Source organism: Erithacus rubecula, assembly GCF_903797595.1.
Source record: "Erithacus rubecula genome assembly, chromosome: 6".
Lineage (NCBI taxonomy): Eukaryota > Metazoa > Chordata > Aves > Passeriformes > Muscicapidae > Erithacus > Erithacus rubecula.
Genome location: NC_136688.1, coordinates 35,898,537 through 35,926,437, shown reverse-complemented (window position 1 = coordinate 35,926,437; position 27,901 = coordinate 35,898,537). Strand labels below are relative to the sequence as shown.

Genomic DNA, 27,901 nt, shown 5'->3' with positions numbered 1-27,901 from the left:
GCCCGGCGGGGGGTCGCGGCCGACATGCCAGGGCAGAATTCCTCAATGGCGCTGCCCGCGCCCGCTCCGGGGGCGCGCGGGACCGCGGGCCACGCCCCCCACGCACGTGCGGGAGCCCCCGCCGCGCGCTGCCCGCGGGCCGGCCCCGCCCCGCCCCGCGCCATTGGCCGCCCGGCGGGAGGGGGCGGGGCGGTGGCGGCGCCGCGCGGCCCCTCCCACGTGCGGCGGCGCGAGCACACATCCCGCACGTAGCCGGCGTATTAACCGGCGCGGGGCCGGCTGCGCCTCCTCACGGCGGGCGGGGCTGCCCCGCCCTTCCCGCACGGCCCGGGCCGCTCCCGCACACCGCTGGGGCGGCAGTAGCGGCAGCGCAGGGCTCCGGCAGCACCGCCGCTCCCGCAGCGCCGGGCCGCGGTGCGTAGCCGAGCCCGCGGCGCCCGAAGTTTTAGCTCGCCTCGCCTCGCCTCGCCTGGCCCCGCGCCGCGGCGGAGCCTCTGCCCGGCTCGGCCTGGAGCGGACGGCGGCCCGACGGGCATCGCCTCGCAGCGCGGGTGCCGGCAGAGCAGCGGCGCGCCCGTCCCCGCCGCGCCATGCCGCTGGGGCACATCATGAGGCTGGACCTGGAGAGAATCGCCCTGGAGTACGTCGTGCCCTGCTTGCACGATATCGGCTTCTGCTACCTGGACAACTTCTTGGGGGAGGTGGTTGGGGACTGCGTGCTGGAGCGGGTGAAGCGGATGCACCGCGACGGGGAGCTGGCCGACGGGCAGCTGGCCGGCCCCAGCCGCGGGGTGGCCAAGCGGCATCTCCGCGGCGACCAGATCAAGTGGATCGGAGGCACGGAGGAGGGCTGCGAGGCCATCAACTTTCTCCTCACGCTGATAGACCGGCTGGTGATGTACTGCGGGAGCCGGCTCGGCAAGTACTACGTGAAAGAGCGCTCCAAGGTAAGGGTCCTGCCCGCCCGCCGGCACCGGCTCCCAGCCGGCCCGTCCCGCCTGGCAGCTGCCGCCGGGACCTGCGGGAACTTCGACTGTCCGCGCTACGGCGGTGCCCGTGTCCCGCAGCACCGCCCGGTGCCGTGCGCTCCTCAGGGGCTCCGTGCCGCTCTCCAGCCTGCCCGCTGCTGGTCCCTCGCCCTGCCGGTGCCAGCAGCGCTCCGGGGCGGCTCCTTGCCGCTTCCCGTGCTGGCTTTTCGCCGGGCTGCCGGACCCCGTCCAGTCCCTTGCCTTTTCCCCTGTGTGAGCATCACTTCGCAGCCGTCCCTGGGGCTGCAGCCGGCTCCTCGCGGTGGGGCTGCACCCCGCTTGAGCTTGCGCTCACCTGGGTGCGCTCAGGGTGGACCAAAACCGTCTAACCTGGGCTACGTATTGGGGAGAGACAACTCTCCACCCCCTCCCTGAGAATGTACCTGGCTCTAATCCGATTATTTAGATGTTTTCGCCCATGTAGTAGTAGTATCCTATATAGTTTCGAGGTTCCAACTCTTGTCGCCGTTCCACAGCTGAAGAGGTTATCGTTACTGCATCGAGTATGCACAAATATGGGATGTTTCGTTTGAACACAGCACACGTTCGTTTTAAAGAGAAAAGTTGTTTTTTTTCCAGGCTTTTTCAGAAATGGAGAGGACACTTGTATTATTAGTTTCTTTCCCAATGAAGTTTTTTTGCACTTGCAGTGCCATTAATTTGGGGATAACTTGTCTTTTTTTTCCTTGTCTGTTTTGTCATGGCAAAGCAAACTAGCTTGGAAATAAGTTTACTTTGTTGTCCTGAATACTGAAAACATCCTTATTTCTTTTATTTCTGACTTGGCATAGTAAATTTTCAAAAGGTCCACTGATTTTAGAGATATGCCAGAAGCAAAACTAATGAAACTTTAAAAAAGAGTACAATAGGGAGAAGTTAGGCATTTCTCTCGATCCTAACTTGCACTGGACTAAAGACATGTGTGAGTGGTACTAAGATTTCCTTCTGAAAAACGAAGATGATGTTCAGTGATGTTACCAATTAAAAGTTCAGTGATGTTTACCAGTTGCTTGGGAACACACTGAAATCTGTGCATGCACCCCCATACAAATACACACAGTAGTGGGAATAATGAAAGGTTGAAGCATTGTTCCTTATGCTTAGCTCCACTGAATTGCTCATCATCAATTCAGTTAAAGCTTGGGTAGATATGTTTTTAAATGTGCTTAGATTGGATTTCACTTACTTCTGTTGAGAGCCTGGTTTTAGGAGATATAAATAACCATCTTGCCTTGGCACACCTTTAAGGTCATCCTCATCCTTTCTCTGATGACTTCTGTTTACTACTGAAAGTGCCTTTCTGGCTAAGAGGGGGTGTGTGTAGGGGTGGATGTTGAGGGGGGTTACTGAAAAGTTGGATTGGATTGTAAGGAGGCTGTCCATCCTTTCTGCAAGGTATTTGGAAAACAAATCTGAATGGATGAATGGAGGCTGTTGGTGCTGACTGGGAAGAAAGGTCATTTGGGCAATGCCTTTGAGTTGTAGAGATGATTTTAAAAGAGTTTGGTGTTTTTGAGGGCATTCTTGTACAAATAGTAATAGCGAACAGAACTTGTTTTATAAATAGACAGCAAGCTCTTTGCTATAAAGAAAGAGTTTTGGCTCTTGTGCTTTAATGTCTGTTGTCAGACTCCAAACAGCACATGGAAGTGCAAGGCAACAGTTCAGGACTTGAAGAGACTCTATATCTCAATGTTGTTTGTAAAACCAAATGCAGAGGAGTTTTCATCAGATGTTAATAGTAACCAACCCCCTTGTTATAATAATAATAAGTACCATGGGTATGTGAGGCCCTGGAATAGCAGCTGCTGTCTGTAACTGAGATGTGGGACGCCTTCAGCAGGAAGATTATTCCTGTGACTAACAACTGACTACTACATGCAGGTTCCCACGTCGGTTTAAGACATCTCTCTTACACCATTAAACCTTCTGAAGTGTTATGAATGCATACACACAAATCCCAAATTTAAATCCAATGTATTTTTATTTAATCTGTTGGATTTTGCATGTAAATGAATGCCCACAAAACTTTGACAGCTTAACATTTGTAGGGATGTGGGGTGTTCATGGGCAACTGGACCAGAACTTCTTTGTGGGACATATGCTGTTGTAATTTATTGTTTTGGGATATCAATATTAGTCGGAAATAAGAGTTCTGAAAGATTTGTTTAAAATGTAAGCCTTTAGGTACATGGTAACTCAGTTTATCATGAAAATGTACTTATGTCATATCAGCCCATCATTATTTAAAGGTTTATACTTTTAAATAAGTATATGACTCTAGTCTTCAGCCTAAGTATTGGGGGAGGGGGAGAGATTTGCCTAGTAAATGAACTTATGTCTGATTATGTCAGTTTAGCATGAAGTGCTTCATATTTTGTAGCTACACAAACATAATAAGACCTGAACAACTTTAGTCCAATAAAAGAAATTTTCCTCTCAGCTAAATGAGAGAAACAAGTCAGTTGGATTGTGCTGTTTCCAAATTAATTTCAAGAGCATTTCAAGAAAGTTAAGATTGCATCAAAGAGAATGAACAGAAGTAAAATTTTCAAGGGTGATGGATATTCATGGGAGCTGCTGGTTGACTTTTGAGGGCTGATCATGAAAAGTAACCTTTCATCTTTGCAGACCAGTGATACAGATCTATCTTTGGTGTAAGTCATATTTTAAAATACTAGCTGGTTAAATGATTGAAACATGCTTAAAGGTTGACAGACCAAATACACTTCTAGTTGGCTTTTACATTCTCATCAACTAGTCTCCATTTTCTAGTAAGATAATACAATGGTTCTCCTTTTCTAGTGGGGAAGTGGGTAAGGATGTCACGGAGGGATAATTGACCCAAGTTCAGTCATCTCCTCAGAGAAGACTGATGTCCTCATGCAGAAGGCCGTTCTGGCTGGTTTTGAGGAGCTTCACTACTCTGCTGGAGCTTTACTTGGTGGAGGAACGCTGGTGGGTGTTTGAGGTCAGAAGCAAAGCTGCAGCTTGGTCTGTGAGGCTAGTCACCCAGAGTGCCCTCTGGATTCAGGTCATGATCCAGGACTGCAGGGGAAAGGGTGATGTGCTGCAGCTTCTGACTCCCCAGGTCCCAAAGCTCCTTCCTGGGCTTAACTGGCATTTTCAGGGGCTTGAAGGAGCACCCTGTAGAAAAACACTGTACTGTAAATTTCTTCTGCAAGACTCGAGAGATGTTTTGGTAGTAGGTGGAGTGCCTTTGGAATGTATTTTTTAAAATTTGTTTAAATTTTTTTTAAGATTTCATGGAGCTTGTGGGATCTTGGTTGTGCCTGATGTGAGGAGGCAGGGGACAGAGTATGGCAGAAACCAGGTTGGCTGTCTGGTGTGTGGAAATGCTAAAGTTGTGTTTGCAGTGGGGTGTCTGGGTAACTCACCTGCTGCTAGGAGGCTGTGGTATTCCCCTCTGTGGAGAAGGGCTCTCCCTGTGGCTGGGCAGGGTCCCAGAGCAGCGCCATCCGTGCCTGCTGCCCTGGGCTACCCCAGCTGAGTCAGCGCTTGACGCGCTGCCAGCGGCTGCGCTGGCCCTCGTGGCGGGGGCTGCAAGGTACTTTGGTACTTTGAACTGGTGTGGCTGCACTCTGAGTGGACTCTGCACCTCGTCGTGAGAGCAGCACGTCCTGCTCTGAGTCACACATACCTTCCTGGGTACCACCAAGGGCTGAAATCCATGCCAGGCCTGCCACTGGGAACCTTGAGCCCGTCTTGCACCTGCTGAACACCAGTGAGTTCTGCTGGTTAGAAAATAAAGCAAGAATTCATAATCTTAAGAGCTGCTCTGTGTCAAAGGAAGCCTGCGACTGATGTTTTCAGCTCAGAACAGAACTGCTCACATTCACTGTCAAGTGTATGGCCTGAAGATAAAAAAAGTGTTTTCAGTGTGAAATTAGTTAATTTAGAAATCCCTGTGGGATGTAAACCTTCTCAAAAACTACCTCCCAGTGCTTATTGCCATAACACCTGCTCATCCCATCCTGGTGGACTCTCTCTAATGGTCACAGGAGAAGCAGGTCTTTTGTGGTGACAGTTTAATGAGTGTTTGCTGGGAAACAGAGTGGGTTCTTCTGCCTATCACATGATGGGGTGTTCCTAGGTAAGTTTTGAAATATGGGCTGCCTAGCAGGTTGTTAGCAAAATTTCTGTCCCTAAGGATTGAATAAATGGATGAGATATCACAGGAGTAGTTTTGCAAAGTCCCTCAACTCAGGTAATGAGGTATTTTTGCATTTATATATGAAGAAAGAAGTGCTGTTCTGTAACATTCAAATTCTATCCTTTGCAATTAAAACACAGTGAAATGCTGAATTTTCTGATTGAAGTACTGATTTGAAGAGTGGGGTTACAGAAAACTATAGCTATCGTAGTCTGAAGAGTGGTACTGCCTCTTGAGATATACTGATTTATTGTATGCTCCAAAGTATTTTTGATATGTGGGTAGCAAAGCATATCTTACAATTAGTTTACAATGGGAGGTCTGATGAATACCACCATCCAGAAGAAATAATATGCATAATTTCTTCCTTCTAATCAAATGCACATGTTCTGGCATAAAGTATAAGTTCAAATCTGTTCTTCTGGCCAGCTGCCGGCAGAGTCCAGAGCCACTGGAACTGTAAATACAACAGACAAGTCGTTTTATGATATGAGACTGAAGAATTCAGCATTGGCACAGATCCTAGTGTGGTTGCTTTGGCTCTCTGTCAAAGCTGATGTTTATATCCGTGTTTATCAAGCAAGATTAGTTAGCCTGGTTAATTATACACAGGAATGTATAATTTTTACTTGACAATCAGATGAGTATAAACTTGGGCATATTAACACTTGTTTTTCTTCATCAAATTATTCTTAATGACTTTTGAAACTTTCAAAAGAACTACTCTGAAAGAGGCACTTGGAGAATCTTTTTTGGATAAATTCTTCTTTCAGCAGGGGTAGGGTATTGGAGAAATGAATCAATATTGTACAGACAGTGATGCACATAACTGAAAGTGGGTTCAGAAGCATGGGAAGCCTCTAGGGAAAGGTGTTTGTGTTGGTACTCAGATGTTGAAGTTGCAAGCAGCGTGAATTCAGTAGCTGTTATTTATCATCACTCTTAAAAAACTGACTGTAGTGCACTGGAAAACTTATTTCATGGTAGCAGTAGCAAAAACATGCTACCTTCAGTGTGTGTTACACCAAAGCCTTTGTCAGTCAGGTGGCTTCTCTTGGTACTCCTTTTCCCCTCTTGCCAGCGACCTGCATCACACTGTGCCAGGAGCCTGGCCACGTGCTTTACAGCCACAGTCCCAGAGAAAGGCAGAGGGTCGTTAATCCTGTAAGTGAAGGGCAATGTAAAGATATGAATGATCTGTTTATTCTGACTTTGTGCACGTCTTTGTGGCATCAGGGCAATTTTTTTGTTGTTGTCTGTAGTTTTGCAGGCCAGCAGTTTGTGAGTCTTGCTAGACTCTGGTGTTACACAATGGTGGCAAAGCAGTGAAGTTTTTCACAATTTCTCCTGTATTGATCACACATTTTCTGCAGAAACTTCTTATTCATTGCCACGCCTGCTCTGGTAGCAGCTGTTGCTGGTACCATGTCAGCTCTTAATGCCAGGGACTTGGCAGAGGTTGCCTAACTGGTGTGCTGACCAATGGCTTGATCACTTGCAAGCCCTAAATAAGTATGTGCCACTCAGTTTGCTTTATATGAGACTCACTGCTCACGGAATGCCTGTGTAACTGTAATACAGATGGCATGAAGGTCTCTGTGTATGGGGAGTGTTTGTCCTTTGTACTCCCAAGGGTGTGTGTGGCATCGCAAGGTGCAGTATCTTTGGGAAAGCTGCTGGGGAAATGACAAGATTCAGAGTTCAGTGCCCTGTCCCGCTGAGCTTGCATTTTGGGAGGGAGGAGAGCTGGCCATGGAATTACAGAATCAATTAGTTTGGAAAAGACCTCTGAGATCGTTGAGTCCACGCTGTGGCTGACCGCCACCATGTCAACTAGCCCATGGCACTCAGTGCCACATCCAATCACCTCCGGGGACGGCGACTCCACCACCTCCCTGGGCAGCCCATTCCAGTATCTAATCACCCCTTCTGCAAAGGATTTCTTCCTAATGATCCTTGCTATTAATATTTGTATGCCTTTTCCCAAGGTAATTGTTAATGAATAATTCAGTCCATTACATACAGTTCACTGCTAATAGTAGTATATGTTAAAATAGACATTGGTTTTCATAACACTGCTGCAGTACAGGAGGTACACGGTGAAAGTGGCCTGTTACTTTGCATTAAGGATTCCAGCTGTGTTAATCCCAATGTCTTTGATGTCACAGTAAACTCTTCTTTCTTTAACTTCCAAATTTATCTGGGTGGTGGCTCAGTATAATAGTTATCCTGCTTGTTGCATCCTGAGAAATTTGCTTGATTGATTACACAGAAGTATCTTCTTCGTCCTCTTCCATATTGCACAGGTTTTTTTTTTTAAACTTTTTTTTTCCCTGAGGTGGTGGTGTTCAGCAGTACTGCAAGTTCTTCCCATATGTCTATGGAAGGAATGAGAGAGGGAGGAAGTAGTGATCCAAGCATGAATGCATTTTTAACAAGATTAATTTTTGATGTTTCCTAAACACTTGGAAGAGATCAATACTTTTATCAAATGTTTCAAGATGATTCTTACTAAGACCAGGTACTTTCTTCTTTTTTGTTTCTTTGATGTATTCACTTTTTTCTGCTCCTCTAGCAATTGGATTGAGTTTTCCCATTGTGTAGCAGGCCAGGAGCAAGTTGTCCCTTGGCACCAGCAGACCCCATAGCACTCACCCATCTTGTAAAGTGGATGGCTTTGAGAGAATGAGGAGATTAGGAAGGGAGTAAGTGTTAGTGGTTTATTTAGATCCATGGTAAAGGAGAATGTGTGCATACCAGCTTGAGGGAATTTAAAGCCCTGGGTTGGATTTTTCATGACTGTAATCCTTCTGTCACAAAGCTGAAGACTGAAACAATGTTAGAAAGCTGCCAACAACACATCTGCCTAAGTTTCTGTAAAAAGTTATTGGTAAGATTTAATAGTAGAGGAGCTCATGGGAAGAGGTGTTTTGGAAACTGCTTCTGGAGCCTGTGCTCATGGCTGATGGCTGCTATGGTGGGCTCCAGGGTGAATAGCTGATGCAGTGGTACAGAACTTGGTGGGGCTTGACAGAAGATTTTGACAGATGCATAACACTACACAACAATTTGGTTTAGAACTTTTATTGCTTTGAAAAGAGATTACAGAGTTGGTCAGAAAAGCGAGAAGGTCTCTCTATTCAGTCAGTGAGGTGAAGTAAGATCATGAAGGATGCTCATGCCAAGTAAATCATCTCTCTTACTGTTTAAACTATTCACAGGCACGTCATCCCATCAGCACACCACTCATGATCATTCCTGTGAATGATTTGGAGAGAGCTGTTTGCTCTGTTTCCCCTCCATCACTCACACATATGCATGTACTATCTCTCAGTGACAGAAAGGAGCTTTCCCCCTACAGTCATTTTTCTCTTGACATTGTGCTTTGATAAGATTAGTAGGTGAATAAACTTAGTGCCAACATGCAAAGCACTTAGTAGAAAGCAATTGATTAAACAACCTACTTGTTGCTCTGATTTTTCACAAATAAAGTAATTCAGGATTTTTGCTGATGGTAGTGGTTCCATGGAGGCTTACTAAATGTTCATGTTTAGCCACCCAGATAAAAATGAGCAGTGTAAATGACAGGAGTACAGCATAGCACTCTATCTACATTGACTGGAAGCAGCACAGGTTGTCCAAAGCTTTGCATTTGGAAGTGGCAGAGTAGTCATGTCTTTTGCCAAACATCAGGGAATTGTATCCTACTTTGTAGCTAAAAAAGATAACCATTTTGAGTCTTTTATCTCTCTAGTTCATGTGAATCTTTTGGTCAAAATAAATAGTCTGTTTTCTGTGCTTTTTTTTCTGGACCTGAAAATCTAAACAAGATATATGTCTGCATATTTCCTGTAAGTCATAATATAATTAATCATTGGTTATGTGTTCTTGCACTGTAATTTTTTTATACAAAGTGATAAGACAAATGTTTTTTAAAATTTTGGCTCTGGTTCATCAATTCACTTAAGTGTGTTTTCTTAAAGGCTCTTTCAGATCAATGGGACCTGAAGCACATATTCTGGTGCTTGGCTTAGACTATGTTAGAATGTGCTTGGAAACCCTCAGGAAGAGTTGCATTTCTTGTGCCATCCCTGGTCTTTTTTCTTATATTTGAAATGCAAGTCATATTTTATGTGGCCTCCTGAGAGGCAGCAAGGAACTTTACTTGATGAAATGGATAGTAGTTATGATTTTTATCTGACCTTTGCAACTAACCGACTGTCTTATGGCAAACTTGTCTTAATACCATTAACAGTAGCACTTATTCCAGAAATGCATGGAGAGGGATGGACAGTGTGTGGTGGGGAATGCCATATAGAATGGGAGAAGCCTGGGGTGTGAGAAAAGCAGACTTTGGTGGTGGAAATCAGCATGGATCTTCCTGGCTGCCTTGGGACTCCAGGGAGTGAAGAAAGCATCTTTCACAGCCCCTCACTGGACCATGTGGGTAGAAAAAATAGAGCAGAACCAGAGAATTTGAGAGAAGATATTAAAGAAGTGGTGGGATGGTAGAAATGTCAGTTAGTCCTCAATTTACCTGTGCCTGGGTTGTTAACAGTCCTTGGGTGTTGTGCTTTGGTGCTGAAGACTGTATGTGTTAAGTGGACCTTCCCCTGCTGATTTCCCACAGGAAATCTGGTAAAGTGGTTTGAAAAGTGGAAAAAAGAGAAGCTTCACCATAAATACTGTAACATGTCCTGCTGTTAAGACATAAAAGCCATGTCATATAAGTAGATGTGCACAAGCAGGAGAGAGTCCCCCATAATGTATTGATAACTCTGTTCTTGGCAATATTCACCAGTGTTTCCACCTAAGTAAATGGATTTACCCTCTGTCATCTCATCTGCTGTATGGAGCACGTGCATGGTTTCTCTGAAGCAGGCAACAGGAAGGGTCACTGCCTGGTTAACTGTTTTACAGACTTCCTCTTCATGAAGGAGCAGTGAGAGGATTTGTGGATTCTAGTCCTCATTGCCAAATTTGGTGTAATTCAACATTTAATGGTGGTCAAACACGGAAGTGTTAAAGTTGTGCATTTTACCAAGATATTTGAGTGCATTACTTGATGTTTAACTGGTGACTTAAAGGCTCAGTGCAGCCTCACATTTGCACTTAAAATTTCTTGGCAAGAGTAAAAATGTAGTTGACGTTGTTTTTGTTTGTTTCTTTACACTTGGATGTCTGCAACTGAAATACATTTTTTTTCTTTGCTGGCACTTGGTTAAAAGCATGTTTCACTGCTTACCATCTGTAGAAGCTGGTGCTGCTAGTTAAAGCTGTGTTAGTACAATGCTTTGGCTGCAGTTAGCAAAGGCAATGTTTGTGCCAATGGTGACCATAGTCATGGGCAGATACAGGATTTACTTGACCCCCACACTGAAATGGGCATATGTAACTGCCTTCCCCTCAAGCATCTGTCCTGCCTTCCCCCTCTGAGCTTCCCACCACAGAGATGCATTTGTACACCATCTCTCTAGCAAAGCCAGCTGTAGGACCCCTACCAGCTGTTTTTTTACCACAGCCTGTCATGCCTCTGCAGTGACTATCTCTCATGTCCATCCCAGGGAAGAGAGCTGCTTCCTCTGGCTACCCAACCAGCTGGCAGCCTGGGAGAGCAGCCTCTGTCCAGCCTCCAGCTTGGCTCAGCCTTGGCTTCTCCTGTGGTGGCTCTGAGTACATACTGGTCTTGTCACATTGGCTGCCAGAAGAGAGATTATGGAGAGGAAGAGGAAAAAGGAGGGAAGTGGGCCAGAAAGAACACTCCAGGCTTTCTGCATCCTCAGGAAACATCCTGAACTCACACCAGAGAGACTGCCTCCTTTGCTCAACAGTTGCAGTATTTCCTGCAGAAACTGCCTTAGATGCCATAGAACATGATTGCTGTAAGACTCAATCCTGAACTGGGCCTTGAGAAATCTCCTAAGGGCTGCTACTGGGTAAGGCTCCAGAGGGGACTGCAGCAAAGCAGAGCAGCAGGTGTGAGCAGGCTGAAACCTGTCAGGCATGGCTGTGTCCCTGTGCATGGCCATTGTACCAGCAGGACAGTCTAAGCCTGTGTCAGTGGCCACAACACAGCTGGCCTTTGGGTTGGTCTCTTCTGTCAGGTGGTGGCAGCATAAATCCATGGGAGACGCTTGACCAGTGGAAAAAGGGAACTGGGAATTTGGCAGCTGCTGTTAAATACAGAATCTGATGTTATCCTAATCTATGCCTGGGTTAAGGAGCAGACTTCCTTGTTCAGGAGTTGAGAGCTTTTGTGAATATCTTTAAGACATGGAGATGTAAGGCTGCAGTCAGTTTGTGGTCTGTGCGTGCTTGCTTTGCTCAGAGTTGCCAAGTGTCTGTCTACACATACCTTAGTGGTGCAAGTACCAGCTGTGTACATGGTGGAGAGGGAAGGCAATAAAACACCTAAGAAGATTTGTTTTTTGTTTTTTTAATCAATGCATTTTATTGCCTAACCTTAGAACAGGTGTACAGTTTTTATTATTATAAATTTCCCTTGAATCTGAAGATCTTGTTTCACTGAATACACATCTATCCACTTTAACTGAGAGATTGCACTATTGCAAAGTGCACATGTAGACAGAGCAGTACAACTTTATATGCAGGCAGAGCCTTAGAAGTAAAGACTACATGTTATTGAACCATAGCAGAAAGTATTTCTGATGGTAATTTGTTATAGATAATTTTAATGGGTTTTACCTTTAAATATTCATTAAAAATCTTATGCAGGATACTGTTATCTAGACAAGGTTCTATGTAAAGGTATGGGTGAGCACAAGATGTGTGGGTAGTGAGTGAGACGGCTTCCTTCCAAAATTAACATAGGAGATAACTGGTCTCATCAATTAGCATTAACTTGGTGTTAGTGCTGCGATAACAAGCACTTAAGAATGTTGATCTCTCTGTTTATGCAGCACAGTGATGTCTTAGCAGCCTCAGAAGCCCAGACATATCTGACAGGGAGGACCCTTGAGGCATATTTGGGGTACCTGCCAAGTGTGATGTGCTTCCCTGAACCCTGCATTCCTCTCTGGCAGTGAAGGGTGTTTTGCACTGAGCCAAAGGGGGCAAAGGAAAACATCTCCCCCAGTGTGGTGCTCCTGTGGTACGGTGGGGTCGTGCAGGGTCACAAGAGGCATCCTGGGCGTTGGCCTCAAGGAAGGACTGTCCTTGGCAGCTGGTGCCTCTGTTCCCTTGGCACACTGCTTCGGGGTGGTGGCTCATCATCTCTGCCTGCCAGGATGTCCAGGGCTGCCCCGTGGGAAGTGTTTGAGGTGCTGCATACCGAATGTGAGCTGATAAAAGTCTTATGGGCACTGTTGCTCACTGGCCCACAGGCTAAAAATAAGTGGGTAATAATAAGAAAAGGATGTTGGCAGCTCTGGCAGCTCTGACAGCAGTGAAAGTTTGCCTATGTTGTGGCTGTATTTCCTGACCTTTATTAATACAACCACAAGCACATCAGAATATGCAGTTCTTTAAATGTTGCAAACAAACAAAAAAAAAAAAGCGGTGTAATCCTCTGGGTGACTGAAGAGGTCTGACGTGTTGATGAAGAATGAAAGGCTGGAATATTTTGGGAACTGAGATTGTCTTTCTAGCCCATAGATGAGACATGTTCCTCAGAGGATATCTGTGCTGGTTACCAGGCTTTTATTCCCTGCTGAGAAACGAACATACAGGGACAGTCCTTACAGATTTCCTTAATGAGCTTGCACTTATTTATGAATTTGCCTTTCTGCGGGGGTGGTGCTTGTCAGGATGTCCCCCAGGGCTCATTACAGGGGATGCTTTCTCCATCTGCATCAATTGCTTGGGATGCTTTCTCATTAGTGCAGCTTGGCCAGGTTTGGCTCTTCGGGGAGAGGAGAGGACTGAAAGAGTTTTCTGAGTGATGAAAGAGGGCTTTAGCAAAAGGCAGAAATAACCCTAGATGTAATTAGACAGTAGTTTGTTTTTTCGGTGTGAGGTGAGGCTCAGTTCCCGTGCTGGCAGGCAGGAGGGAGCGCCGGGAGGGGCGGTGAGCGCTGTGCGCTCGCTGCTGTGCGGGTTTCCCCTCTCCGCTCTCGGGCTGTGTCTGGGGCGCGCTCCGGAGCGAAGTTTGCATCTCTGGCCGATCGCCTCACGCTCCGCACGTAGCACTGTCGTTAAGCCATCATCCCGCTGGCCCCGGGCCAGCGCGCCGAGGCGCAGGGCGGGCGGTCTCTCTCAACTCAACAGCCTTTATTGATACATCGGCGCACTGCGCATGTTTACAGCTGCTAATTGGAGACTTAATCTGAATATCCTTGACTGAACTAATTCACGGGCAATAGCCCTGTGAGCGGCAGGTCCCGCCGCGATGGTATGCCCGCTCTCACGGCGCGCTAATCGCTTCTGGAGCGGCGCTGCCGCTGCGTGCGTGCGTGCGAGGCACAGCGGCCCGGGAACAGCACCCACCAACGCGGAGCCTTGGGTCACGGCGGGATGCAAAATAGAAATATAGACTGCTTTTGCATTTGCAGGAGATGAGATAAGCACTTGAACTACTGGAGAAAAGTGTTCATTGACATGCGCAAAGACATGTAGATTAATTAGGCATGCAAGAAAGGAGGTTAGTTCTTTTGATTATTGCAACAGGCAGAGATGCTCACTGCAAGGACTGTTGTTATCCTATGGCAGTTTCAGATTTGTTTCCTTAACTTTCAGTGTTCTGTTTTCTCCTTGCTATGCCCAGAGGCTGAATACAGAGAATTTGGGTGGTGGTCTGAAAGCAGTGTTAGTTTACTTGGCTTTATAAAAATGTGAGCAATGTAGACTGCATACAATGGTAGATGAATGCCTGGGACTCTTTTGCCCTTGGAAACCTGGAGAGCTTCTTCCATGGTCAGATCCTTTCAGAGTTTCTGAATTGCCCCTTGACTTCAGGACCCTGTAGGATCCCAGGAAATATCCAGCAATGGGAGCAGCTCAGCAGAACTCTGCTGTCTCCAAAGGCTGCTCTGCAAATGCTCCATGTTCTCTAGACCGGTGGCTGCTGCCTACATGTGAGGCTGTTCCCTGCCTTCCCATTTCACAGTGGCTCTGCTCTGGCTGCCAGCCTGAACTTGAAGGGCATCCAGATTTATTTCTAAGTGTGTGTTCTGTTAAGAAAAATGAAAAAAGTTGTCACAGGCTGAAACAGTCCTTCATATTAATAGGCTATGAAAAACTAAATTTTGTTGCCAATCATTAGGAAAAGCTCCCTAAACCCCATCACAGATTCATTTTAGAGGAAGCTAATTTTTAAAGCAGTGTCAGTCTGTGATCTGGCTTCCTTACAGACATATTCCATAAGATTTGAAAGCTTATTAGGGGCTCCTTGAGCTACACCTAGATAACATGCCAATCATCAATGGCTGTGTGGCATGGAGCTTTCATGGGTAGCTCTTTGTTTCTACCCTTAGTTCTTAGAAGCAATTTAACAAGCAGGAACAGTTTTCCATTTTACACTAATCAGAATATTATCAGGTAATAATAGACTTTTTGCTTGGTAAGCAAAAATAAACCAGTGTCTTAGCATCTTTTTCCTGCAGATGGGAGAATAGTCTTTCCCACAGCTCCCACCCTCAGGCTGTTTCTCAAAAAAAACTTTTTAAAAGTGCTTTTATGTACCTGCAAACAACAAGGAAGCTACAACAGTGCATGCAAAAGACTAAATAAAATAAAAAAGGAGAGATGAGGCTTCAGCTCCTGGAAGAGCTAAATCTGATCAGCCAGCTTGCATGTAAGCAACGAGAAGCAAGTACGAGACCACCTGGTGGAAATGCTATCTGTGGAAACAGGGTGTTTTTATGCAGTTACAAGTGATAGTTTGATTGAATACTGATAACTAAGTTGTTGCAAGGAAATGAGGGACCAGTTTCTCATGCAATACTGCCACTGAAGCTCATTTCATGTGTCGCTTGACTGAAGCGAGCAGAATTTTACTCCCTCTTGGAACTGGTGATTCCCTTTCTGTCAGGCACTAAGCTAATGTCTGTGGTTTGTTGGTGTTTCAACATAATTTTCTTCCCTCTGTTCCTTCCCATCTCTATAGAGTATTAAGTTAAACCAATGGTCCCAGTTCATGCTTCACTATAGCAATTGAATATTTTAACTTTCATAAATTCAAACAAGCTAATGTTTAATAAGGTTCATGAGTATTTTATATTTAACTATTACAAGCTATGTGGCAGAAAATATGTGGGTGCAATAAGAAATTACTTAAGAAACACCCCATACTGTTTGTGTGTCAATAAAGCCTCAACTGAGAATCTCTTTTCTTTGCTCATGAAATGTCAGACTACTCATGTTCTTTTAATGTAGAACATGCTGGGTGCCTTTCCCTTTCTGGATGTAAAGACTGTGCACATCTATGAACTAGAATCAGGGTGAGCACAGTATACATTCAAAACTAAGACAAACAAGTGAACCCTGGTAGTCTTCATTTCCTAGAGGACTGGTCAAAAGTGATTTTTTTTTTGCCCTCAAATTCAGAACTGAGAGCCACATATTGGGCTAAAATTTAGGAAGTGTACCGCCAAATAAAAATATATGTGAAAGCTGTAGTGGCTACAGCACTGTTAATTCTTATTAATACCTTGGTTTTCTAGACAACCATTGTGGTGATATTGTAGATCAGCATTGCTTTGTGCCTATGTAGAACCTTTCAACTAACTTTACACATAACTTCTGAATTTACCTGATGTGCTAGCTGTACACAGATATTATCTGTAAAAGGGATCAAAAGTAGCTGCTGTTCAGCAATATACCACAAAAATCTGGCACAGAAAATGGAAAAGCATATTGTGGAGTCTTTAGCTTAATCTGCAAGGGTGGTTGGTGTTGGCAGGATTAAGTTGCACAGGTCAGGATTTTCCCTGCTGGTTGCAAAGATCATACTAATTCTGAGAGTAAAATACAGGATTAGTATGGGGTTACAATGCCATCTATACAGTCTGCACTGGGAGTGCACTGGGGCCCTGGCTTAATGCTAGGGAGCACAGAGAGCTGCTGCTTCTGACCTGGTGTCACCACTGCTTCCTATTAAGCACTGTTCATTTCTACTTACAAACATCTTCTATCTGAGGTATTTTCTGCAATATTCTGTTCCAAGTATCTGGCTGCTCTAGCGCTGCTTGTTTTGTAAATCATGTCTCACAGCATGATCCTGGCCATCAGCTAAAGAGAATTTGTTTTTCTGCTTTATAGAAGCACTGGGAGGCAGGGAGAAATCTTCTCAATGGACAGTTGTTTTTTATCTGCCTTCAAACTTTGATAGTGTCTTGCAGTTTGACTTGCAGATTTCTCTGGCTGACTTGAGTATAATACTTTGAATGATAGAGAACTTATTTTTGCAAGCTTCTGTGCAGTGTGGAATATACTGATGATTCCTGGGTCCTTACTAAAGCTGGTAATTGCCACTTGTTTAACTTGTGGTTGATTTGCACCCTCTTGGGAAAGCTAACATCCCTGAAAATAACGGGGCAGAAGCTTTAGTCTTGATGATTTACTTTTCATTTTCCAAGTTTTGTAGGGTTTAATTAATTAATTTAATTAATTAATAGGGTTGACTAGACTGCTGGAGCATTGGTCTTCATATGGTGGTGTGTATGTGTGACTCCAAAGGCATGTATCTGGATATCAATTTTTAACTATTCAGCTGTTGTGTAAGACTAACTCTTCTTTTTTAACTTAGAAAAGAGCAGTGTTGGAGAAATTTTCTGAGTGCTTACTCTGGGAAGTTAAGCCAACCAACAGCCATTGTAAGAGATAGTATTGAAAAAGAAAAAGTTAGGTGTATTTCTGCTCATTACTGTCTTCTATAGTTAGTTTGATCAGTTTAGGGTTGGAGATGGTTAATGAAGAAAGGAATTGTTTCCAAAAATTGAGTGTGCTCTTCTGGACACAATAGCCTAAAGTGTAGGAAACATTTTTTACTAACACTCCACGTGCACGCCTGGTAAATGGTTTGATTATTGTTATTGAGCCTCTGGCTTTTGTAGCTAGACCATGCATTAAACTGGCAAATACCAGTGTTCACAAATTACCTAAATTAAGTCTGGGTCACGCATCTCATCTCCTGTTTCTTGTTTGCTTTAAATGAATCCAAAAGTACTGCTAACAGCTGGAATCCCTGCTGAGGCCAGCTTGATCTGCTCTGGAGCTGTTCCAGCCATTGCTCTGATAAAGCTCGATATCATTTCAACAGTCTCTAGGAGGACCAGAATGATTTCCCTTCATTGTTTAAGGTTTCATTCAAATATTCGCTGTGCCAGGAAAAAGGATATTTCACTTCTGCTTTTCTTCTTTCGCTGCTGCTACTAGAAAACGTTTTTCTCTTTGCTTTTTGGAAAGTTAAGCTATAGTGTGGCCTGTGGGAATTGTTCCACTTAATCTCCAGGGATGGAGTGTTGCAGTTGTAAAAGGTGCACACTGTAAATAAATAAATTATGCATCAATGTTGGAGACAAAGCACATGTTCTGCTAAATGAACATATTATGTGGGGGAGGCCGGGGAAAACTCTGGCCTTTTGCCTAGATTTCCATAGTAAATAAAGCACTTAAATCCCTTTTAGGATCTGCCCTTCAGTCTGCTGTTCAGTAGCTTTTTGATTGTGACATTAAAAATAGTAGTAATATTGGATTGATCTTTAGGCAGTTTATTAATCTTGGAGCAATGTCTACACTCCAAAGAGAGACTTAAGGCCACCATAATTTTGTGTTGTACATAGACTTAAAAATGAGGTATTATTGGTCAGCAGAATTGTATTCCCCTTGAGCATCATCCCTGTGGTATGGTGAGCATGTGTCTCACTGGCAGGGTAGGTGCTCATGCCCTTTGCAGCAGCTCTGTTGCTCCCAGCACAGCCCTCCTTGTTGGAATCACTGCCCCTCTCCTTGTGCTCTTAGCTCTCTGGATGTGTTGGGTTTGCAGGGCAAGGTTTTGGCAGATGAGAAGCTGCCAGAAGCTTCCCCCATGTCTGCAGAGCCAGTGCCAGCCAGTTATAAGATGGACCCACTGCTGGCCAAGAAAAGTTGGGAGTGAAGTTGAGCCTGGGAAGAAGGGAGAGGTAGGGGGTGAAGGTGTCTTAAGGTTTGGGTTTATTGCTCACTATCTGATTTGATTTGCAATAAATTAAATCAGTTTCCCCATGATAGTTGGTTCTGTCTGTGGCAGTAGCTGTTGAGTGATCTCTCCCTGTCCTCATCCACCCAGGAGCCTTTTGCTACACTTTATTTCTGTCCCTGTTCGGTTGAGGAGGGGAGTGATGGAGTGGCTTCAGGGGCACCAGGGTCATGTTTCCCAGTGTATGAAAACTCCATTTTTGCAAAAGGTTACTATTTTAATTTTTAGACCTAGTGCAGCTCACTGTGTGTGGGATGGGTGAAGATGCACCTGCATGAGGTACTGTGCAAGTAATTGGGATGGGAGAATGCATGAGGTGCTGTGCAAGTAATTGGGATGGGAGAATGCATGAGGTGGGTTATCCTCACCAGTGGGGGCACAGCTCCTTCATACCATTAGTATGGTGTAGATACAGCTGGCTGGTGGTTTCCATCAGACTTATGCCCTTACCTTGTTTCAAGCACTGTGCTCTAGATTGGCCCTTCCTGCTGTTATCAGGCTGATAGTGAAATGTAGTTCTGCTCTGGTGTCATTTGTGACAGCAGAATGGCAACAGAGCAGATAGGATCTACAGCAAGGCATCTTCCTAACTGCCAGGTGTGATGGAAGAGGGCTTATTACTTGGAATTAAAAGTATGTGCTTTTGTTTAGCACAATGTCCTGACCCTGCAGGTCACTTGGCATCTGTGGCCTGAAGTGTGGAGAGCAGGCCCTGGTGACTTACTGCTGCCTGCAGGTGCTGTTCTGATGCTCATTGTGGGGAGAAAAGTTAATTCATACATGGCTGACTCCTGGGGATAGATTTTGTTCCTGGTAGCAGAAGGTTCAAGAGATCCACGGCACTGGCTGGCAATAGCTTCTGTACTGGTGTTTGTTGGCACAGTAAAATGTTCTTGTGATTAAGCCAGCATGTGCCTGTTATGTCCCATGAGAGCAGCATGCCTTTCACATGTGCTTGGAAGAAGAAAACAAGAGTTCTGGGGTTCCTAGATAAAAATTTCAATTGCTCTTAGTAAAACCTATACTGTCAATCTCCAAGTATCAATTACATTATCAGCTGTGCATATCAGATCATTGGAGCAGGTCATGTAAACAGTACACGATCATATCCTCATGCTGTGGGACAGGCATGTAAAATACTGTTATGTCTGAAGTCAGGGTTTTATGGTCTGTATAGATGGGAAAGTAGATGGGTGAAAAACTGATTGGATGGTTGGACTTGGAGGGTCATAGTCAAGCAGACATATTATACCTGGAGGCTGCTACCAAATGGGGCATCACAGGGATCTGTCATGGAGTCTGTTGTGTTAAACACTTTTATGTATCAGTAACCTGAAACAGATGGCAGAGTGCACTCTTCAACTGTGCAGAAGACACCAAACTGAGGGGGACAAATTCATGCCCTTGAGGGCAAGGCTGCCACTAAAAGGAAACCAGATAGACTGGGGAAACAGGCCAACAGGAGCCTTATGAAGTTAAACATGGCAAATCTGACTCCTTCCCCTGGGAAGGAAGAACCCCTTGCAGAAGTACAGGCTGGGGGCTGCCAGCAGCTCTGCTCCCCAGGGGAACCTTCAGGTCATCCTGGTGGATAGTGAGCTGAATATGAGCCTACCATGTGCTTCCTGCACAACTCATTTGTGGGAGCACAGCACATGGATTGAGGAGTGCTAATTGCTCTCCTCATCTCTGCAGATACCACATCTGAACGCTATCTGCAGTTTTCCAGCTGAATTTAGTCCATCATTTCCCATCACTCTTGCTGCTAATAGTGGCGAGCGATCTGTAGATGTCAGGAGAGCGGGAACAAGATTTCTATTGCAGCGTCTTGAGGTATCACTGCCAAGCAGCCCCAGTAGTGAAGAGTGACTGAGATAAAAATCTAGTACCCTACCAGCAGTCTCACCTGCTCTTCCCTTGTTCTGCTTAGGTTGCTAATTAGCTGCTAAGTCAACTAAGTTTAATATGTTTCTGCTGTAAAAAACCTTTTAAGACCTGTTGATTGCCATGTGGTTTGGACTAATGCATATTAGGCTTATCTCCTCATTCAAGGTGAAATTTAAACCATGAATTAAGTGTTGGTATCAGCAAGTCTGAAGATGATCAAAGAGAGAAGTGCGTTCTGAAAGTTGTTTGGTTAGTTCTGTGGCTCAGTCCATGAAAGCAAACATGCACTGCCCTGTGCAAACACAGCACAAAGGAGTTGCAGCTTTTTGCAGACTTTGCTCTATGGACTTTTACCAACACCTCCCAGGGACACTCACTTTGAGTTGGTCATAAGGGTGTATATGACAATGACTGGAAGATATGAATAGAGGAAGATGGTGTTAGTAAAGCATGACATCCTGGGATTGCTTTCTACTTTCATTATGACTGGAAAATCAGTTTTGCAATGACTGCTTATCTGTAGAAACACAAGCAAATTTCAGCTGAAACTGCCTCAAAGTCACGTAGCTTGTAACAAACTTGTACTGTACATAGGACTACTCTGGTCTGATTTTTTTTCCCTCTTGTTTTAGTGTGTGCATTGGGAATTATGAAGGGTTTTTATTTTCCAGTTTTGAATTTCATGCTGGATGAGCTGACCTGTGAAAGACGTTTGTGCAAAGATACCTTCAGGTGGTGTCTGCTCTAGATTTTAGATTGATCATCTGAAAAATGCAGAGTCAAACTGGTGGTGGGAGGATGCTTAACAAATGAAAACTGAAAGTAGGCATCTTATAGAATTAATTATTTTCCAATCTGTATCTTCCAGGCCATGGTTGCTTGCTATCCTGGAAATGGAACTGGGTATGTTCGTCACGTGGACAATCCAAATGGTGACGGGCGCTGCATCACCTGTATTTATTACCTGAATAAGAATTGGGACTCCAAGGTGAGTAAGCCATGGGGTTGAGGCAGAACAGGAAGGAAAAGCCACTTTGGAAACTGAGCTTCGGAGCTGTCCGTTGTGTCTGTGAACTCTGAACTTCTGAACTGCTGGTCCATTCTTCATCTTTTTTTTTTTTTTTTTTTTTTTTTTTTTTCCCCTCCTCTTCCTTTTCTGGGTGTTTTTGGCAATGCTTTGGAAGTAAGACTCTGAACTGTTTCCTTATCGTCCTATCTCCCTTTCTATACACATACTGTTTTGTTGCTATAGAATAAAGCTATAAGCACTGGGTGTATGCTCTTAACACTGTTTAGAGGAAACAGCAGAAAAAATCAATTCACTACAGAATAAGTGGATTCTGGGAGCAGAGTAAAATGACAGCCCAAATTTGTGACTTTATCATTCTTGATACTTCAGGCTAACCTGCAGAAGATACTCGGGCAGCTCCCTTTTCTTATTTGTGAAGCAGTGGGGCTTAGGAAGAGGAACCTGGTTTGGTTCCACCAGTGGGTCTCTTGACAGAGTGGTACTTTTGTTTCTGCCTATAATACTCTAAGGCAGTTAAGTCAGCCTTGAATGTTCCATACCTTTAAATTAGAAACAAAAGGGTTTGTAAAATTGCTGGATGTCTCTTTGCAAGTCTGTTGTTGTAATGCAGCACATACCATTCACAAGGGTTATCAATTGAAAATTGTTCAATGCTTTTTGCTTCTCTAACCTCTTTTTAGGCCAATATGCTCTTTAAGCACATGTAAATGCTATGAACCCCCATAAGTGAGCTCACATAATGAGGCAATGCCATTGAAAAATGCAGTGTTGTAGAGAGGCACATCCCTTTACAGGGAGTATGACAGAGAAACATCTCAATTTAATAAAATGAAGGAGGAGATGTGGAAGGAAATGCAAATATCCAGTTTATTTTGTGCATTGCACCCTTACCCAGATAGTGAGGAGGCACCCAAGTGAACACTAAGAAAAGCTAACTGAAATTCAGGACATTGATGGAGTTTATTATGTAGATGTGACAGTGATTTCATGTAAATGTATGCTGGAGGACATGCAATATAAGAGTATAATCATACTGGGCTTTGAAAGCAACCATGTGGCTTTAAATCTGACTTAATAGTTCTCACTGAGGTTTGCATGTGGCATGGAGGTACCATGTCAGGTCAGTCCTGCACTGACAGAATCTTCCCTGCACTCTATGATGCAACATAAAGTCTCTAAAGAGCCTTCTAACAGCAGCAGGAGGAGGCAGGGTTCATCTTTATCTCTTGAAATTTCTAGAGTGTGTGCAGATCACCTAGACCTTTTTCCTGAAAATCGTGTTATGTGGAAAGACAGAGATTACATGGTAGAGAAGCCAGGCTTTGTTTTAAGTAGGGAAAATGGTGGCTGGGATCTATAATATTTGAGAAGTTTTACAGCTTGTGCTGAAACATTCCAAACTGTTTGGTAAAATGGAAGTGGCCAAGAGACACAGTAAGGTTTTCCAGGGTTGTCATGTAGCTGTCGTGTTTATTATTACATGTTTGTTCCCCATTTGTTAGGTGTGGAGGAGGGATAAATAAGTTATTTTTCATGTGAATATGTGGCTGTTTATATGTTCAAAAGACAATCTTTCCTTTTCTTTCAGCTGCATGGTGGAATTCTTCGAATATTCCCAGAAGGGAAGTCCTATGTAGCAGATGTTGAGCCGATTTTTGACCGACTACTTTTTTTTTGGTCAGATCGAAGGAATCCACATGAAGTCCAGCCTTCTTATGCAACCAGGTAAGTGTTTTTTGGCTAGGAAAAAACCCAAAGCATATCTTCTACCAATATTTTTATCCAAAATTATGGCTATCATGTTTAAATACATGTGTGTAAAATATAGACAGATGTTGAGTGAGATTCCTGGTTTTGGATCATTGGGAATTCTCTCATTAGATAAGAAGGAGCAAGCTTGAATGGTACATTTCCTCATGTGTTTGAAAAAAAGGCCCTTAACCATTGAGAGCAGCAATCTTCCAGCTGGGCATAGCTATTTAGCTGGGAGGTGCTGGGTTATTCTTTTGCCCTTGTAGCACTATAGGGATTGTTAGGGCTACCATCTGTCAGCAGGCTGTGAAAAGCTGATGTGACGCAGGGCAGCCCCCAAGCTGCCTACAGGCGTCCCAGAACAGACAAACATGCAAAGGTCTGGACCTACTTTTGCCCTCTGTTACCAGGGGCTGTGCTCTCTTTTGTGCCTCCAGCAGAAATTCTCACCTATATTTCTATCTGACTTGTTAAAGTACACACTAAAATGCTGTCTGTTTTTGCCTATGAAGATATGTCATTGTCATTCTACTTTTTTAGTCTACTAATGCAGTTTTGTTTTTACTTTCTCCATGAGCATAAAACTCCAGTGCTCTATTTTAGTATCAAAAATGGAAAGAAATGCAAGGTTGCTTTCTTTTATAGATATGCCATGACTGTGTGGTATTTTGATGCTGAAGAAAGAGCAGAAGCCAAAAAGAAGTTCAGGAACTTAACAGGTAAGATTTTTTTTTTTTTATAAATGTTCACCAGAAAGAATTTAATGCCTTTTGATATTCCAAAAGTCAGAGCCAGACCAGGAGTGGTTCCATAGCTACAAGCATACATAATGCATTTTTAGAAAGCTTTTTCACCTCTAATTGCTTTATTTTATGCTAAGTGGAGAAGCTGTGACAGATCAGGCCTGGCCCTAGAATCCCTGATGAAAGAAATGGGGAGAATGGGAGAGACAATTTCTCATTTGAGTCCCAAATGACTCAATGAGATTTTTTTTCCTACCCTGGTGACTATTCCAGTCACAGGGAGTCAGCTCTTCTTTCATTATTTGGGTGGTATATTTTGCTTCCTCCAAACCCTATTTAGTACCCTGTTTTGACTTTCACCAATAGTTTAATGATTGTGTTCTCTAAATGTTCTGAATGAATCGGGTCTGTCTTCTGCATTAGTAAAGGGCAGAAGCCCACAAAGAGGTGACCCAGCTTTCTAATGGCAGCCACACTACCTGCTGCTGTAGTAATAGCCTATGAGTCACAGACTGAGCTGCCCAGATGTTCCAACCTGGGACCATGATCTAAGGTTTGCTGTTTTGAGCAGTTCAAAAATCTGATCTTCAGGGTCTGCCTCCTCAAAATACAGTGTGGAGTGTACATGTCTTTTTAAAAATGTGCAGCTGGGCAAAGTTGTAATTTATCAAAAGATTTTCAGAACTGACTGTTGTCATCTCCGTAGCTTGTATGCAAAGCAAATTCTGGTTTCACCCTTAAAGAGGATCATTAAAAAGGGGCAAAGAGGCAGTGGAAAGTATCACTGATCTGGGGTCTCAGAGTTTGAGACTACTTAAGTTTTGCATGAATCATCTTCAATCTAAATATGACAAGTGTACGAGTTCTTTGTGTGACTGTCCTTATGTATGACACCTGTGTGGTGTCATATAGCAGTTGAGTCCACATAGTGGATTCATGCCATGATTCTGAAATAGAAAGTGTTGTGCATTGAAAACAAACCCACTTTTTTTCTGTTTCTGAGTTTTCAGATGAATACAGTCAGAAGCCCCTGGTTTAACCACTTCTTGCTTTTTCTTCTTTTTGATGTAGATGCGAGGAAGAGAGAAGCACCTCTTAATGAAGATTAATCAACTGTTCATGAACTCTTTTGAGAAAATAAGATCCCAAAGATGACTTCCAGCAAATCAGGGCAAAACATTTTTATGCATGAGAATGCACTGGTTGTGTCTAGGATGTGCATCTTATGCTGATGGTACTTAAGGCAGCCTCCTGTTATGCTGCATCTGGTAGAAGAAGGACTTGATTTCTCTTTGCCTTTCGCTGGAAAAAATAACCAGGGTTAAAAAAAAAAAAAAGAGTATCTGATACTCAAGCCTAGTGGTAGTGGCTCAGCCAATTACTTTTGATCACTCTTGTAACTAAGGTAATGGTCATTGGAACTAGTGGTAAAAAACTGAGTCTTATTTGCACTTTATGGGGAAAAAAAATTCTAGTTCAATGGGAAGAAGCCTTGCAAGTTTAAAATCAGTTGTGAGACTGCTAATGGGCACCGAGAGATACTGGACATGGGAAATTAAATTGGATATTTGTAGAGGGCCATTTTACAGTCTGTCCCAAATGGACCTGTTGATGTATTGTTCATCATTTTGCTGTGCAGAACATTGGTTCAGCTCTTTGGTAACATGACTTCCTAGATGTTTGTCTATACAGTCATTGCATTTTCTGGATTTTGTTTGCTATTCAGGAGGCACGTTCTAGATTTGCAGCTATACTACTCTTTCTGTCCCATGATTCAGGGGAAAGAAGTTATGTATCTGTTCACAACTTCATAAAACTATTTTTTTTCTATTTTGAGCAGGATGGGTTGTATGTTTTCTATTTTCACAGTTTGGTAAAACAGCTGTTTTCTCCCAAAAGTCTGGCAAACTGGGAAGGCTTATGGCACACAATGCATTGGCCCTTAAGGCCAGTGATATGTAGAGAAGTGTTTGCTTTGTGACTTCTCCATCTGCTGTGTTCCGTGTGGCATAGATATGAATCTGAAAGGAAATGTCTGGCAGTCTGACAAATATATGATAAATAATGGGTAACTTAGACTTGATTTTATGCTGCATATTCTTAGTGAACACACTTGTTTAATTTTGCATGCATATGTAATTTGAATGAAGCAGCAATTCAGTTCCATTTGATCCATTTTGGTGATGTCAGGTAACTACACTGCTGTGCCCAAGCTGTGAGATCAGAGTTACTCAATGGCAAAGCACACTTTTTTTTCCTCCATTATATTTTTAAACTTACTGGACTCAGTGAGTAACTGGTGACCTATTTCCAAACTGTCTCAACTTCTACAACCAGCACTTACTATGCAGTTCAGAATAGCTGTTAATGAAGCTGGGAGCTGGCAGTGGATGTATTTATCACTCACACTAATTGTTCTCAACCTAATACACTCGCATTCATCTTTATCTCATGCTGTCAGTGTGTATGTCAGACCCTATTAAATGTTCCAAACAGATGCCCCCTTCAGTGTCCCATATTTTCCTGTGCCACCTGCCCGTGGTGGTGGAGGTGATCTGTCTGAACTGCTGGCCCCTGCATCGCTTCCCCACACTCTGCTGGGTTGTTGTGCTGGGATGGGCTGCACTTGAGCTGGGGAATGGAAAAGTAGTGTGCAATGACAACTATTAAATGCCAGTGACAGAAAGGTAGCAGCTGCATAGGACAGAAAAGGAATATAGGACAGAAAAGGAATAACTTTCATGACATGAAAAAATATAGTAGAAAATGGGGTATTTTTTAAAGCAGTTTGGTGTCTTAAAAAGAAAAGCTGAGCATCGTTCAGCCTGCCTGTGAATGCTAAATGTAAATACAGCAGTGCTAAGAAACCCCTTATTCTCTCTGGCTTCTCCCACAGATCCAGCTGTGGTCTTACAGGCCTGAGCACTGTGCTCCCTAAGAGAGGAATATGAGGGAACATGTGTGACTAATATTCTTAGAATTCAAGACTAGAAAATGATAAATGTCTTTTAATGTTAGGAAAAACATAATTCTACTACAGTTGCTTCTAAGTAACAGAAGAGATTTGAGATTTGAAGGAAACTTAGTGATAACTTGAAATTCTCATGCTGAAATGTTCATGTGGGAGGTGAAGAGTTTGGACTCTTCCTTGAGAGTGAGAGGTAACCCTTTGAAATGTGAGAAGTGTTGGAAAAGACAGCATTGCTATTTAGAGAAGGTGATGGAATACAGCCTGTTGTATTACTATGCAAAGTTGATAATGGCACCTAAATTTGAAACTCCTACATTATTTTAAAAGAGGAAAACCAGATAGAGCAGAGCAAGTATTACTTTGCCTCTAGAAACTGCAACCTTGAAAATGAACTAGAAAGCATTTGTAGTACACATCTTACTGGAGCCTGGAACAGTGGAAAAACAATGTGGTAGAAGGGGAAAGGCTTTGTGTAATAGCTGAAAAAGGAAGGTACTTCAGTTACCACTGTTGCTGGTACCAGGTTTCTGCAGTGGTCAGCAATGTGTGGTGAATGGAGCATGGAACAGTATAGTTGCATTTATTGTCAGTAAAGTACTTTTTTTTTTTGCAAATATCTTCCTCATCTATATTACATATAAAGGTGACAGAGCAATTATTCTGTGGCAGAGAGTGTTGTCTTTATTAACACTCATAATCAAGTGCAAAAAAAGTTGAGGGCTTGAGAGCTTGAAACCAGTTCCTCAGTCCTCTGCTTCAGATCTCTGCTGTGTCTCCAGTGGGATGATCTCCTTGAAGAAGCTGTAGTTTATTGGGGTGGGGTGTAAGGGATGTTGGTCTCGTAGGAATACACAGGTGTGATGTTTCCTACATAGATTTCTTTAGAAATTGTCTCTAGAATTGTTGCTCTGTAAGAATGAAATTGTCTGTGTGAGGGAAGCAGGTTTCTGCAGTGGGGAGGGTATTTCAAAGAGGTTTTCTCCTTGTGTCTTGTCTTCATAGCAAGCTATTTGAATCAAATGTCTAGACAGAACTTGTCAGCCAATTGTGAAAATGAATGCTTTCTCAAAGGCATTTAACTTTGAATCCTCCAAAAATTCTGGGTTTGTTTTTTTTTAACCTTTAGGTAATGTGCCTTCATTGTTCATATCTGTGAAGATGTTTCATGCATGTCATGTCAT

The 27,901-nt window shown here is 43.6% G+C and overlaps 1 protein-coding gene across 1 annotated transcript; it reads left to right on the top strand.

The window, feature by feature from the left end:
* The first annotated feature begins 457 nt into the window (after positions 1–457).
* On the top strand, positions 458–27,378 carry EGLN3 (egl-9 family hypoxia inducible factor 3). Its single transcript, XM_079310239.1, has 5 exons — positions 458–947; positions 21,093–21,212; positions 22,843–22,979; positions 23,652–23,725; positions 24,821–27,378. Exons 1-5 carry the CDS (start codon positions 591–593, stop codon positions 24,856–24,858), a joined length of 726 nt encoding a protein of 241 aa, XP_079166365.1. The 5' UTR covers positions 458–590; the 3' UTR covers positions 24,859–27,378.
* Positions 27,379–27,901: the final 523 nt, after the last annotated feature.

Excerpts from the sequence above, each read along its gene's own strand:
- EGLN3 (XM_079310239.1), top strand. The coding sequence starts at position 591 with ATGCCGCTGGGGCACATCATGAGGCTGGACCTGGAGAGAATCGCCCTG. Across the intron at positions 21,213-22,842 it reads ATAAGAATTGGGACTCCAAG|CTGCATGGTGGAATTCTTCG; the intron begins GTGAGTAAGCCA and ends CTTTTCTTTCAG. Across the intron at positions 22,980-23,651 it reads CAGCCTTCTTATGCAACCAG|ATATGCCATGACTGTGTGGT; the intron begins GTAAGTGTTTTT and ends TTTCTTTTATAG.